This window comes from Suncus etruscus, chromosome 2 (assembly GCF_024139225.1).
Source record: "Suncus etruscus isolate mSunEtr1 chromosome 2, mSunEtr1.pri.cur, whole genome shotgun sequence".
NCBI classification, from domain to species: Eukaryota; Metazoa; Chordata; class Mammalia; order Eulipotyphla; family Soricidae; genus Suncus; species Suncus etruscus.
Genome location: NC_064849.1, coordinates 15,450,948 through 15,467,421, shown reverse-complemented (window position 1 = coordinate 15,467,421; position 16,474 = coordinate 15,450,948). Strand labels below are relative to the sequence as shown.

The following is a 16,474-nucleotide window of genomic DNA, read 5'->3' as shown; positions in this document are numbered from 1 at the left end:
CTGCATCTTGTCCGGTTGCTGGGCCTCCATGCAGGGTGCGGGCCCATAATTGCTCTACCTTGTGGGTTGGGGGGGCAGTAGGGTGCTACCTCTGCTGTTTCCAGATCAGTGGGCAGGGTCACCTGAAGCATTCCAGCCACCCTGCCAGGGCCCCTGGCTCAGGCAACATCGATGTTCCAAAGTGGGCCAGCTCTAGGCCCTCCTGGAAGGCCCACAAACAGTGCAGCCTCCAGTTCTGGGGGCCCTGCCCCAAGGAGGTGCTGTGTCCCACCTGTCTCTGCTATGTGCACAACAGCCATCAGTAAGGCTGGGTCCTTCCAAGCCAGATGCCCTGCAGCCCTGGCTACCGCCTCCATAGCCTGGCTTAGTGCCTCAGCCAAGCGGCCCAGACCTTCGAACATTGGCAAATCTAGGCCAATGAGATAAGATGTAGTTTAAAGCAAAAATCATAAGATCCTATCAGTAGATGCTGAAGAAGCATTTCAAGAAATGCAATACTGATTCAGGATAAAAAAATTTTAAATATAATGGGAATAGAGGAAATGTACCTTAATGTAGTTAAAGCTATATACTACAAAACTACAGCTAATATTATCTCTGTGGTTAAAGGTTGAAAGCCTTCCCTCTAAGGTCAGATACAAGATAAGACTATCCGCTCTCACCATTGCTATTCAATATAGTGTTGGAAGTGATTGTTACAGTAGTTAAACAAGAAAGATAGTAAGGAAATCCAGACTGTATTAAAAGAAGTCAGCCTACCGTTATTTGCAGCTGACATAATACTAAGAACACCTAAACAATTCTAAAAAATACTAGAAACAAAAGAAGTGCAGTAAATTGGCAGGCTACAAAATCAACACATAAATTCATGGCATTTCAATATGCAAACAGTGAAGTAGAAAAGAGAGAAAGAAAAACTTCCCTTTACTATTGTGCCTCAGAAAGTCAAGTACCTGGAAATCAGCTTAACTAAAGAAGTGAAAGACTTATACAAAGAAACCATAAATCTAAGAGAAATAAAGACACAGGAAATAGAAACACATCCCCTGTTCATGGATTGAAAGGACTAATTTTGTCAAAATTACAGTCCTAGCCAAAGCACTCTACAAATTTAATGCAATTTTTAAAAAAAAATGCTCATAACATTTTTAAGAAACGTCTTACCATACTGCTGTTGAAATTTATATGGAGTAACAAAATCCTTTGAAAAGCCCAAGTAATGCTAGTGAAAAAGAAATTGGGAGGCTTCTCCTTCCCCAACTTTATATTTTAAAGCTATAGATAATAAAGTGTGTAGTGTTTGAATAGATAGACTCTCAGACCAGTGGAATAGAATTGAGAGACTAGAAACAGACCCTCAAATATATGTCTAGCTAATCTAAAATAAAAGAGAAAATAGTATGAAGTGCAACGAGGAAAGCCTTTTCAACAGATTGTGCTGGAGAAACTGGTTGGTCATACATGTTAAAAGAAAAAAAGGTGAATTTAGATTTCTGTTTCACACCATGAACTAAAGTAAATTCAAAATGGATTAAAGATATCGGATCTGAGTACATAAATTATACTAAGGAAAATTTAGGCCTAATCCTTAATTGCATTGAATCTGGAGTCATCTTCCAGAACTCAATGCTACTGGACAAGTAAGCAGAAGAAAAGATAAACAAATGGGACTATATTAAATTAAGAAGCTTCAGCTTTGCCAGAGAAACAATTACTGGGCCCTGGAGCACCTGCCACCTGAATGTAGAGACCCATAGAAGAAAGTGGCTGACAGGAACCTACTTCTTGCCCCATTCCCAGTCAGAGAAGCCCTGCCTATACCCACTGGTGGGGCACAAAGCTCTTTTATGCCCCAATCCCACCTTCAGAACAACAGTATCATCTTCCAAGTTTCCACAATACTTCCCACCTTCATATCATATGGGGAACATTCGTTGGAATCTTGCTGTGAATTCAGACTCTAAAGTGACTTGGCTTCCTCAGTTGTACCATGCTAATATTAATTTCATCCTAGCTTCAATCACATATTCCACACAAAAATTCACAAAGGTTGTCATGGTAAGTAGGAAATTTTTTTTTTGTGGTTTTGGGGTCACACCCGGCAGTGCTCAGGGGTTATTTCTGGCTCCATGTTCAGAAATTGCTCCTGGCAGGCACGGGGGACCATATGGGACGCCGGGATTCGAACCGATGACCTTCTGCATGAAAGGGAAACGCCTTACCTCCATGCTATCTCTCCGGCCCCAGTAGGAAATTATTGACCCCTCAATTGCTACTGCAGGAGGATCAGGGCTAAAGACATTGAAAGATCTACTAGAACCCTCATGTGAAATTCCAGACAGTTAGTTACTAACAACAAAACTGGCTGGGATAGTTCTAGCAGAGAAGGAAGATAGAAACACTCATCTGAATCTAGCAGAGAACTCCCTTACAGGGAGGCATGAGTGGTAAATTAAAATCTAAATATCCAAATTGAAACAGAAATGACGGGAAAGCAGTGAACTTTAAATGTTGAGGATGTTTAGTAAGCTCAAAAAACAGTGATATAAGTACAGAAAGTGTGAGGTCAGGAATGAGAAAACTACAGTTAGAAGTGACAATATTAAAGAGCTTGGTAGGTGAAATAAAAAACTCAGGGGAAGGCCTTGGAAGCAGAACAGCTGTTGAGTATAAAATCAGGGAGCTCCCAAAAAGAAATCTCTAGAAAACAACAGGTGTGATTCCAGCATGCAGAACCAAGAGTCAGCATCAAATATGCTCCCTACCACCACCACCACCACCCAAAAAAAAGAAAAAAAAAATTCCTGGAAACAAATGAGAAATGAAGATGTGAGTTATCAAAAATATTTTTCGGGCCCGGAGAGATAGCACAGGGGCATTTGCCTTGCAAGCAGCCAATCCAAGACCAAAAGGTGGTTGGTTCGAATCCCGGTGTCCCATATGGTCCCCCGTGCCTGCCAGGAGCTATTTCTGAGCAGACAGCCAGGAGTAACTCCTGAGCACCGCCGGGTGTGGCCCAAAAACCAAAAAACAAAAAAAAAAAAAAAATTCACAATACCCAAGATTTGGAAAGCTGTTAAACAGCAAATGACTAGATAAAGAAACTGCACCAGGTATGGCCCCCCCAAAAAAAACAACAACCAAAAAAACTGCAATGCTATATTGATTAGCTATAAGCAAAAACATGACCATGTAATTTGCCACTACATAGATGGAACTATAGGTTATCATACAGAGTGAATGAAGTCAGAAGGAAAGGGACAGAATGAAATTATATATCTCATATGTGAAATAAAAAAATAATAGTATGAGAATGTCAAATAACAGAACCTGAGAACTGTCTCTAAGCCTACAAAAGGTGAAGGACAGGAAGTGAATGAAAGGGGATCTTGAGATAGTGGTGGAGTTTGTGGTGATAGAACATTATATGCATGAAATCCTCTCATTAACAACAGTATTGTAAGTCATAGTGTTTTGAATTAAAAAAGAAAAGAAATTTATTTAAACTGGAGTAATTGATTAAAGAAACAAAAAAAGCATATCAGAATACGGATATAAGGTCAGAGATAGAAGGGTTAAGGCTACTGCCTTGCTTTCAGCAGATACTAGTCTGATCTTTGGCATTGGATATCTTCCCTTGAGCACCACCAGTAGTGATCCCAGTACAGAACTAGGAATAAGCCCTGAGCATAGCTGGGCCTTCCCCAAACAAAATGAAATAAAGATAAATGAAAAAAATAGAATATTATCATTTTGATCTACATTTCTAAAGAACATGTAGTTTTGAGTTTGTTTTCCTTTTTCTTGGCCATATCTTGCACAAGGGGTTATTCCTAGCTCTGCACTCACACACTCACATACACAATACTCGGGTTATATGAGATGTCACAGATTGAATGTAAACTGGCCACAAGCAAGGCAAGTACCCTACCTGGCCCCAGACAGTGTGTTTTCTAATGTTTTGAGATGAAGTGTTAATTTTGAGATGAGGTAATAAAATTAACTTTTATATTATTGCTAATGTTGAAGTTGAGATTGAAAAAAATACATGTTACTTTGAGGAAAATTACTGAGATAGATGTTAAAATAATTAAATTTGGATGTCAGCTAAAGCCTCTGAAAGCAAGTTGAAATTAAAAGTTCCCCACAGAAAGGCAGGGAGGGGCCTGAGTGGTGGCACAAGCGGTGGGCATGCCTTTCACACGATAACCTAGGACAGACCGAGGTTTAATCCCCTGACATCCCATCTGGTCCCCCAAGCCAGGAGTGATTTCTGAGCACATAATCAGGAATAACTTCTGAGTGACACCAGGTGTGACCCAAAAACAAACAAACAAACAAAAATAAATAAAAATTAGAGAAATTAGCCTTATGTAATATCCCATTAAAGTCATGATTTCATTAAGAAAAAACATGCTCATCTTCATTCATGATTATGGACATTAAATTAAAACAATAATGAGGAATAGTATTATCCCTCACCTATGAGAAAAGCACATATTAAAAAATTTGGAAACTATGGGTTCTGTTGAGAAAGGAACCCTTATATGCTGCTGGTAGGGATGTTGTCTGGTTTAGCATCTATGAAATCAATATAGAGATCTATCCAAAACACAGTCATAGAGCTACCAGTGATAACATTTCTTGTAACCTATCCTCAAAATACAAAAACATTAATCTGAAGGGATATATGTGCAGGTACATTCATCGCTGTACTTCGCACAGAAGCCAAGAGGTTGGAAACAACCCAAATGTCTAGCTTGTAAAGAAGTTGTGGTATAGGGGTTGGGGCAATCGTACAGCCGGTAAGGCCCATGGCTTGTCATGCAGCCAATCCAGGTTTAATCCATGGCACCCCATATGGTCCTCTGAACCCAACAGGAGTGATTCCTGAGTGCAAGGCTAAGACTAACCCTTACGTACTTCTAGGTGTGCCCCCCCCCAAAAAAAAACAAGCAATAGAAAGTAAAGTTATAATGCTGAATATGTTTTTCCTCAAATTGCACTTTCTTTTCCACTCAACAACACATTATATAGAAAAGTGAAAAATATGAAATTAAATTTTAAAAGGATAATAATGTGGCCAGAGTAATAGTATATCAGGTAAAGTATCTTGTACACAGCCAGCCCATGTTCAATTCCTGGCATCCCCAAGCACCACAAGGAGTGATTCCTGACTGTGGAGCCAGGAGTAAGCCCTGAGCATTTCCAGGTGGTTTTGACCTCAAACCTCAAAAAAAAAAAGAAAAAAAAAAGTGTAACAGATACGGTTTAAAGTAAAGTAACCAAATAAAATAAGGGAGGGGGGACAGAGAAAAAGAATCACTTAAGACATAAACTGTTAGGATGCAGAAAGTAATGGTAGTACCAGAATGATAAGAATTCTTCTAGAAAAATATACAATGATGTTTGGAACTAACAGTTGGAATTAAGAAATAACAGTGAATTTGCCTTAGAAAAATTGTTGATAGCTTTGGACTGCTTCTGAAAACTGGTGAAAATAAAAAAAACAACTTATTAATGTTTCATAGAGAGAACTGTGCTCATTCCTGGCTCTACTTTCAAGAATCACTACTAATGGTGTTCAGGAGACCATATGTAGTACTGGGGATACAGCCCAAGATCAGCATGGTGCAAGACGAATGCCCAATTGACTGTACTACCTACCATTCCATCCCATTCTTTAGAAAATTTTAGGGGCTGGAGAGATAGCATGGAGGTAAGGCATTTGCCTCGCATGCAGAAGGTCAATGGTTTGAATCCCGGTGTCCCATATGGTCCCAAGAGACTGCCAGGAGCGATTCTGAGCATAGAGCCAGGAGTAACCCCTGAGCACTGCCGGGTGTGGACCCACCCCCCCAAAAAAAAAACCCAGAAATTTTTTATTAAAATCCTTCATAAGATCTCACTACAGTGGGCACCAGAGGAGCAGTGTTGATAAGTCACTTGGAGACTTTGTCTTCATGGAACTAATAAAGAAATGAAGCAATAGGAGCTATCAGGGCTATTTAAGAATAAGCCAGAAGATAGTAGAGTAAAATAGGCATAATGTCAGGAAGTTTACTAATATACATGTAAGTAGAAGAAATTAAGCAATAGGAACTATCAGGACTATTTATGAGTTAGCTAGAAAATAGGAGAGTAAAATAGGTATAGATAGTGTCAGGAAGTTTGCTATTATATTATGTGATTGATTATACTATATTATGTGATTGGATAGCTAATTGAGTTAAAATATATAGCTAAGACTGGAAGCTTTTTCTTTCTTTCTTTCTTTCTTTCTTTCTTTTTCTTTCTTTTTCTTTCTTTTCTTTTTCTTTTTTCTTTTTCTTTTTATTTCTTTCTTATCTTTCTTTTTTTCTTTCTTTTTATCTTCTTTTCTTTCTTTCTTTCCTTCCTTCTTTTCTTTTCTTTCTTTCTTTCTTTCTTTCTTTCTTTCTTTCTTTCTTTCCTTCCTTCCTTCCTTCCTTCCTTCCTTCCTTCCTTCCTTCCTTCCTTCCTTCCTTTTTCTCCTTAGTTAGTTAGTTAGTTAGTTAGTTATAGTTAGTTAGTTTTAACTGAGACCCAACTACAAACATGTTTATAATCATGGTGCTTAAACAAAGACACTATTATAGGAAAAGAAATTAAAAATAAATATTTAGTCCATTTTTTTTCTTTTCCTCTTTTTCCTCTTCTTTCTCTTGTTGTTCTTCCTACTCCTCTTCCTCTTTTTTCTTCCTTCTTCTACTTCTTCCTTTTTTCTTTCTCTTCTTCCTCCTCTTCCCCTTCTTTCTCTTTTCTTTTTTCTTCATTTCCTTCTTCCTCTTTCTCCTCTTTTTTCTTCCTCTCCTCTTCTTTTTCTTCTTCCTCTTTCCCCTCCTCTTTTTCTTCTTCCTCTTTCTCCTCCTTCTCTTTTCTTCTTCTCTTTCTCCTCCTTCTCTTTTTCTTCTTCCTCTTTCCTTTCTCCTTTTTTCTTTTTCTTCTTCTTCCCTTTCCTCTTTTTCTTACTTCTCTTCCTCTTCTCACACTTCCTCCAACTCTTCTTAATATTCTCTACCTGGGTCTCCAGGACTCCAATTATTCCTATGTTGTTTCTGTTGAGTTTATCAAAGACTTCTATTTTCATCTGTTCACATTTTTGAGTAATTTATTCATTGTCTGATCATTTGCTTTAAGGTTCTTTTCCAACCTCTTCTGCTGTATGGAGTTGTTCTGCTTCTCATTCTCTGGCTTACTGACCCCAAGACTGGAAGCTTTTTCATTTGACTCTTTTTATCAGGGATAATCTCCAAAGTGCAGATGATGTAATAATCAAAAGTGTTTGACAATTACTATAAAGACTAAGGGTGGTATGAGTGAATGGACAAGTCAGGGTGGGTTCTCAGTAGCATATAGGAGATGACCAGATGACAAGACATGAAAATCCTTCTGAATAAAACTGGGAAAGAAACAGGTCAGCAAGAGGGTTGTAATTGTAAGACAGCACACAGAAAATAGAAAGACTGTAGATAGCTGAGAAGTCACCATTTCCTTAAAGAATTTAGGCATATCTCTAAACTAATTTGATGTTTTATTGTTTAGAAAACTAATTTAATGCTTTATTATTTATACCTTATAAATAACCTGAAACAGCTATGGAAGATAGTAATGGTTATTATTATTATTAAGCTATTTCATTTTTGGAGTCATGATTCTCTTTTAAAGTATTCCAATTGGTTCACATTGGTTCTAAAAGTAAACCCCTGTATGGAGAAGCTGGAAGTTATGATACACATTTGCATCTCAATCTATGGAGCCTTTTTTAATTGTTTCCCTCTTTTCTTTCAGAGACTATGGAGAAAAAGTTAGTAGAAGAAACAAAACAATTGGAACTCGATCTTAATGATGAAAGGCTGAGATATCAGAACCTTCTGAATGAGTTCAGTCGCTTAGAAGAACGATATGATGACCTCAAAGAAGAGATGACTTTGATGGTAGTGAGTCAAATAATTTTGCTAAATTTTTTTTAAAAAACTTAGACAAATACAGAAGTAGGTAAAAAAAAAAATCACACAAATCCATGCATACTCATTGGTCAATTTCAGAATCACGAATACATTTTTCCTCCATTCTGTTTCATTAATAGATTGCATTACTTATTACTTTCTATTACTATTATTTTTTGTTATTGCTAGATTTGGAACCCACATTTTTTAATTTAATTTTTTTTCTTTTTTCTTTTTTCTTTTTTTTTAATTTTTATTTTGATCATAGTGGCTTACATATTGTTGACAATAATATTTTAGGTACATATTTACATGAAATCAGGGGGGATTCCCATCACCAAATTGTCCTCCCTGCACCTCCGTTTCTGTCCTACCTCCCATTTCCTTTTCCCTCACCCCAGGGCGGCTAGAATATGTGGTCCCCTCTGTATCCAACCCACTACTTAGTAGTCTTGCACCTGTTTGGTCTTGATGCCTCCCTTATTTCCCCCTCTAACTGGAGGCAGGACTAGCTAGTTCAAGTTGCATGGTTTTGTTTGAAAAAGAGAAAAGTGATAAACTGGGGTAAGAGTCTAATACCCTGAAAATGGGCAGAGTCCTTCTAAAGGCTCTTATCATCAATTTGGGAGATGGAGAAAAAGAAGGTGAAACACTCCACTAGTACCAAAAGAAGTATCAAATATCCAGTGAGGGCTCTAGCTATATCGATAAGCACCTCAAAGAACAGACAGAACAAACAAACCAACAAAAACAAAAACAGACAAACAAAAATCACGCCATGGTCTTGAATTGAGAAACATGGCATAGCACATAACGAAAGAGAAGAAAGGAAGAGAGAAAAAAAAGTAAGTATAATTAGGGACAACACTTTCAATAATCGCACCCAAACAGAGAAATCGACCAAAATAGATAGGTAAATCAAAAATAATAATAGCAATAATAAATAAAGGTAATATATATATATTTATATAAAAAATAACCAAGGTTTTGTGCTTTTTTGTATTTGTTTTTTTCCCTCCTGCCCTGGCACAGTAAATATTGGGGTCATTCGAAAAGGAATTCACTTGGCCTAAGTGATATGGGGTTTCTCCGTCCTTGGAGCATACTGTCATGGGATCAACTCTAGACTTTGTTCAGGATCAGGGTCCTTTACTTTCCCGGTGGTGTTTTTTTTGTTTGTTTGTTTTTTGTTTTTGGTGTGTAATTTAATTTTTATTTTGATCATAGTGGTTTACATATTGTTGACAATAATATTTTAGGTACATATTTACATAAAATCAGGGGGGATTTCCATCACCAATTTGTCCTCCCTACACCTCCATTTTTGTCCTGCCTCCCATATGCTCTTCCCACCCTTAGGGCTGCCAGAATATGTTGTGGAACCCACATTTTTATAAATGTACCCTATCACTGAACTACACCTCTGGTTCTGGAAATTCAATTATGTTTGGAAATTCTGGGAATTATAGAAATTTATACTTAAGTCAAATGCTTTGAATACTGGATAATCTTGGGGCCGGGCGGTGGCGCAAGAGGTAAGGTGCCTGCCTTGCCTGCGCTAGCCTTGGAAGGACCACGGTTCGATCCCCCGGTGTCCCATATGGTCCCCCAAGCCAGGAGCGACTTCTGAGCGCATAGCCAGGAGTAACCCCTGAGCGTTACCGGGTGTGGCCCAAAAACCAAAGAAAAAAAAATGAATACTGGATAATCTTTATAAGATAGTATACAGTTATTATATTTAGCTTTTGTACTTTTTTATTGTTTGTTTTGGGGCCATACCTGGTCACTCTCAGGGGATATTCCTGGCTTTGCACTCAGAAATCGCTCCTGGCTTGGGAGACCATATGGGACACCGGGGATTGAGCCGAGGTCTGTCCTAGGCTAGTGCAGGCAAGACAGACGCCTTACCATTTGCACCCCTAATTCGGGCCCAAGCTTTTGTTCTTTTAATATTATGTACACTTTCCTTTTTCTACTTTTCCTGCTTTCAAGAAATAGAAATTCTAGCTTTCTTCAGCATTAAAAATAACCTAATGGGGCCAGAGTGGTAGTACAAGTGGTAGGTTGTCTGCCTTGCAAGCGCTAACCTAGGACTGACCACAGTTCGATTCACCTGGTGTCCCGTATGGTGCCCTGAGCCAGGAATGATTTCTGAGTGTTTAGTGAGGAGTAACCTCTTAGTGTCACTGGGTGTGGCCCAAAAAACAACCAACCAAACAAAAAATAACCTAATGGAGGCACAACAGTAGTACAGAGAGCCTTACACATGGCCAACCCAAGTCAATCACCAGCAACATATAATGGTCCCCTAAACCCGGCCTAGAGTGATCCCTGAGCACAGAGCCAGGTATAAACTCTGACTGTTTCTGGGTGTGGCTTTCCAAAAACAAACCAAAAATTAGTAATAGCTTTATTAAATAACGGTAACCTAGTGACACAAATGTCTAGCAATGCTTAAAATATTTTTTATGATTAAATTACATGCTATGAGCTCTGAAACAATAAAGCACATGTCTCATATGTATAAGGCCCTTAATTTAATGCCTGTTACCAGACCCCTAGTACTGATGGGTATAGCTGTGGTTGCTACTGAGTACTTCAGGGTGTGACCCCCTAAGTAAAAGTGTATATGTGTGTGTGTGTGTGTGTGTGTGTGTGTGTGTGTGTGTGTGTGTGTGTGTGTGTGTAGGGGCTGAGGATCGAATAACTTCTGGACCTCACACGAGAGGTATGCACTATACTATTGAATAATGTCCCTGATCCATAAATTTGTTTTAATGTATTAATTACTTTTTATAAGCACTGTGGCTATAAAACATTTCATAATTGAATTTCAGTCACAAGATGTATACCACCCTTCACCAGTGCACTTTTCCCACCACCAGTGTCCCCAGTTGCCCTCCGAACCACCCACCTATCCCTGCCTGTCTCTAGGGAAGACATTTTGCTTCTCTTTTTCCTTCTCTCTCTTGCTTGCTTTCTCTTTTTCCTTTAAGACACTGATTTGCACTACTGTTAATGAAGGAGTACCACGAATGTCACTTTATCCTCTTTCAGCACCCAGTTCTTGTCCAGTGTGATCAGTTTCGACTGTCATTATCATAGTGGACCTTTCTCTACTCTTTATTTTTTTTATTTAAACAAATTTATTACATACATGATTGTATTTGAGTTTCAGTCATATAAAGAACACCACCTATCACCAGTGCAACATTCCCATCACCAATGTCCCAAATCTCCCTCCTCCCAACCCAACCCCCACCTGTACTCTAGAAAGGCTTTCTATTTCCCTCGTACTTAGGATAGTTTGAAACTTAGTTATTTCTCTAACTGTTTGTGGTGAGCTTCATGAGGTGAGCTGTAACTTCCAGCTCTTTTCTCTTTTGTGTCTGAAAGTTATTATTGCAAGAATGTCTTTCATTTTTCTTAAAACCCATAGATGAATGAGACCATTCTGCGTCTTTCTCTCTCTCTCTGACTTATTTCACCCAGCATAATAGATTCCATGTACATCCATGTATAGGAAAATTTCATGACTTCATCTCTCCTGACAGCTGCATAATATTCCATTGTGTATATGTACCACAGTTTCTTTAGCCATTCATCTATTGAAGGGTATCTTGGCTGTTTCCAGAGTCTTGCTATGGTAAATAGTGCTGCAATGAATATAGGTGTAAGGAAGGGATTTTTGTATTGTATTTTTGTGTTCCTAGGATATATTGCTAGGAGTGGTATAGCTGGGTCATATGGAAGCTCGATTTCCAGTTTTTGGAAGAATCTCCATATTGCTTTTTATAAAGGTTGAACTAGACAGCATTCCTACCAGCAGTGGATAAGAGTTCCTTTCTCTCCACATCCCCGCCAACACTGCTTGTTCTCATTCTTTGTGATGTGTGCCAATCTCTGGGGTGTGAGGTGGTACCTCATAGTTGTTTTGATTTGCATCTCCCTGATGATTAGTGATGTGGAGCATTTTTTCATGTGTCTTTTACTCTTAACTAGATTCACTGCTCTTTGTGGCAAGCTTCCTACCATGACTAATACCACATTTAGAGATATACCCTAGGAACCCAAAAACACCATACAGAAAAGCACTCCTATGTTCACTGAAGCACTATTTACAATAGCCAGAAACTGGAAACAACCCAAGTGCCCGAGAACAGCTGAGTGGTTAAAGAAATTGGTATGTGTATACAATGGAATACTTTATTTCCATTGGGAAAAAATGAAGCCATAGGTATTTTAAAGTTTTAGTCCATTAGTCCATTTTTTTGTTTCTTTATATATCACATACGAATTAAGCCATCTGGTATGTGTCTTTCTCTTCCAAGTTATTTCACGTAACATCATTTCGAAGATCTATAGGTCATAAAATACAATATCTCATCCTTAATTCTAGCTGAGTAAAATTGCATTATGTGCATACTACATCTTTTTTATTAAATTGAATTGCCATGAATTATAAAGTCACAAATTTTTCATGATTAAGTCTTCAGGTATAAAATATTTCAATACTATTCACTACTGTCCATATATCTCCTTTATCCACTCATTTATTGATGGATGTATAATTTGTTTCCATGTCTTAGTTTATTGTATAAGCTACAATAAGCATGTGCTTTTTCTACTTAGTGTTCTTTCTATTTTCTGATAAATACTTAGAAGTGAATTTTCTGGATTATATGAACCAACAAAATTCAACACACAGCAGAGAGGACATTTACCTTGCACGCATCCAACCTGGGTTTCATCTCTGGCATCACATTTGATCCCCTGAGCCTGCCAAAAGTGATGACTGAGTACAGATCCAGGAGTAATGCCTGAGTGCCACCGGGTATAGCCCAAAAAAAACAAAAGAAAAGAAAATAGTATTGGGGCTAATTTTTTTAAGTTAGTGTTAGAGATAGTTCAGAGGTTAAGGTGCTTTCCTTGCAATTGGCTGACCCCTTTTCCATCCCAGTCACCAAATACAGTGCACTGAGTACCACCAGGAGTGATCCTTGAGCACAAAGCCTGGAATAAGATGAGCACAGCTTGTGTGACCCCAACACTGTTTTACTGTGTCTCCTTCCCTCTGATGACTTCAGTAATTTCACTTAATATATCAAAGTGACCAGAGAGATAGTAAATAGGGTGCTTGCCTTATATGTGATAACTAGGCTTAATCCCTGGCATTCCATATGGTACACCAAGCCCACCAGGAGTGATTTTTGAGCACAGACCCAGAAAAAAGTCCTTTACATTCCTGTGTTTGTCGTAGCACTATTTACAATAGCCAGAATCTGAAACAACCCAAGTGCCTAAGAAAACAGATTAGTGCATAAAGAAAGTGTGGTACATCTACACAGTGGAATACTACATACACAAAGGCTAGGAAAAATAAAGTCATGAAATTTGCTCATAATAGATGGATAATAGAGAGTATTATACTGTCAGAGGGAGAAGAATAGATATCGAGTGACCTCACTTATTTGTGGAATATATTTTATATATCCAAGGATAGTTGAAATTAACTACTGTGGACAAGAACTGGGTTTTGAAAAGATACAGAGTGATATGCATGGTACCCCTTCATTAATGATAGTGCTAACCACATTGTCTACAGGGAAAAAAAGGAAAGGAGAGAGAGAGAGAGAGTTAGAGAGAGAGAAAGTTAGATTTTTTTTTCTCCCAGCTCTAAAGTTGGGATTGAATACTGAGGTATCAGCTTTCACTTTATCTAATGATAGCCCCCTCACAACTTCCAGAACCTAAAGAGGGTTTTGTTAATAATTAGATGGTTTTAATTTGGGCATTTGGTAATGTAGCTTGTCATGCTATGCTGCTCATATTTTTCTTTGGGAATTGAGAACATGATCCTTTGGAAAGAGTGTGTTCATGATAATGTACAAAAGTCATTTGAGCATGAGGACAGTAACTCATTAATTGGGGATTAGAAACAAATTATAGTGAATACTTTCTCAAAATGCCTGATTAAACTGTGTTGTGTTAATAATATCCAAATTTTATTTTGCCTTGCAGAATGTACCTAAACCTGGACACAAGAGAACAGATTCTACTCACAGCAGTAATGAATCAGAATATACCTTTAGCTCTGAAATTGCCAGAAACTGAAGATGTTCCATGTGAAACTGAGGTACGTGTGTGTGTGTGTGTGTGTGTGTGTGTGTGTGTGTGTATGTGTGTGTGTGTGTGTGTTGGGAGTTAAACTCTGGGCCTCACATGTAAAGGGGAGATGCTTTATTTCTGAACCATATTACCTGTCCTCGGGTATATTTTAATACCTTTTCTATCAGTAAAAGTGGAATGTGCCCATAGTATTGTTAGACTTTAAGAGTACTGTGACTCTAAGTTATATTGTACACAAGACTCAAATTCTTTTTTCAAATAGATAATTATTTTTTGGGGTTGGAATGATAGCACATCAATAGGGCATTTGCTTTGCATGCCTAGGTTCGATTCCCTACATCCCATATGGTTTCCTAAACCTGCCAGGGGTGATTTCTGAGCACAGAGCCAGGAGTAATCCCCGAACACTGCCGTGTGTGGCCAAAAAAGAAAAACCAAACAGATAATTATTTTCAGTAATGAGTAATTCAGTCACAATTCTATTTATATCACATTCTGAAAAAATGGCTATATCGGGGGTGGAGTAGGGCATCTGCCTTGCTTGTAGCCAATCCAGGAGGGATGGTGGTTCGAATCCCGGCATCCCATATAGTCCCCCATGCCTGCCAAGAACGATTTCTGAGCAGAGAGCCAGGAGTAACCCCAGAGCAATGCTGGGTGTGACTCAAAAATCCCCCCCAAAAAATGGCCATATCAGAATTATCTGTTGATTAATGATTCTTTTAGTTTTAGTTAGGAATGAAATATTTCATTAATATTATTCTGTTAACTTTGAAGATAGGTATTATAGAGTCAGTATTATACATATAAGAAGTCAGTTATTTGTCTCAAAATCATTACCTTATAAGTGGCAGGGACAATTTTTGGGGGGAGCTCTTTATTTTACTTCCTCTCACCCAAAGATTCTATACTGCAATTCTTTAGTACCATTTCTATATTAGTTAGTTAGCATTAGCTAACTTTAGGCCTAAATCAGTCATACAGGCAGAATAGCAGTATGTAGTAGGAAAGGAGAATTTTATTTATTTTATTTTATAGGAAACCATTCCAAACTTAGTAGTTCCAAACAACAGTTATTTAATATTGCTTACAAGTCTGTTCATTTTGACTTGGTGGCTCTTCTCCCTCATGTGATATTATACTTGGAGCATTTCACCTAACATTTAACTAGGTGGCTTGGTTCCCTTTTTTTTGCGGGCGGGGGGGGGAGGGCAGCCTTTCCATGCGACTTTTATCTTCGATAGCAGGGTGGACAAGGGGGAGAATATAAGAGTAAAAGATGATAAACCTCTTTGGATCAGACCCAAAGTTAACACTGTAAATTCACCCATGACTGACAGGTTCTTTCATACATTTTTTTTTGTCTTTGCTTTAGAGCCATACCAGGAAGTACTCAGGGACTATTCCTGGCTCTATGCTCAGGATTATTTAGGAGTAACTTCGGGCAATGTTCAGCGAATTATATATGGTTCCAAGAATATAACCCATATACCATCTTTCTGCCTCTCCTTCTATTTGTTTGCAGTTACAAAAAATAAATTGCAGTGAACATCTTTCCCATATCCAGCTAACTTTGAAAGGCTTTATTACTACTTCACTATTACCATATTAGACACTGTTACCAATATTTTATCTATTTTCTTTTTAATTCTTTGCTAATCTAGTAGGGGAAGTAGTTCTTTTCTGATTAATTTTCTTAATTTCTCTTTATTAGCTAGGTTTGGCATATTGTTTATTTGTTTTTTCTTCAGCTATTTGAATTTCCCCTTTGTAAGTTTTTTTTTTCCACTGCAATTTTCACCCAATTTTTGTTGGCCTCTGTATACTATTGGGCTATCTTACCCTTCTGATGATTTCTGGGTTTTGGAACCCAAGTGAGAAGAAGGTGCCTCTCGACAATGTCATTGTTCCTCAAAGCTCCAGAAGCGGGTCACAGAGCTGGAACAAGAGAAGCAAATGATGCAGGATGAGTTAGACCAAAGGAAAGAGCTGGTTCTCGAAGTAAAGCACAGGTGCAAGATGCTTTTCTCAGTCCTTTTCTAATTGGCTCTCAATTTTAAGCTTCTTTAAGCATATAGCATTTGACTGAAGCACTAGGGGAAAACTCTGCTTTCTATAGAGCAAGAAAATAGCCTCAGAATAAATCTGAGACATATTGAAATAAAAATCATTTATAAAATTTTTTAATTTTACATTTTCCCCTAGGAAGAAGAAAGACCACAAATAAGGGTACAGAACTGGAATATGAATCCCTGAAGGTAATGGGAAAAGTTTGAAAAATACATTTGAAGAATGTTGTTAAATCACTAATAAGAATCTTATCAGTTTAAATTATAATTAAAATTTCAATATTTTGGTAGTATTTTCATTGTACTTTA

The 16,474-nt window shown here is 37.9% G+C and overlaps 1 protein-coding gene across 1 annotated transcript in view; it reads left to right on the top strand.

Annotated features, from left to right (window-relative positions):
* MYO5A (myosin VA) overlaps positions 1–16,474 on the top strand; it is a 150,238-nt gene that overhangs the window by 93,154 nt on the left and 40,610 nt on the right. The window contains 8 exon segments of the mRNA XM_049769351.1: positions 7,810–7,958; positions 13,989–14,072; positions 14,074–14,104; positions 15,965–16,005; positions 16,008–16,089; positions 16,092–16,108; positions 16,302–16,320; positions 16,323–16,354. Of these exon segments, the coding sequence (XP_049625308.1) occupies positions 7,810–7,958; positions 13,989–14,072; positions 14,074–14,104; positions 15,965–16,005; positions 16,008–16,089; positions 16,092–16,108; positions 16,302–16,320; positions 16,323–16,354 (455 nt within the window).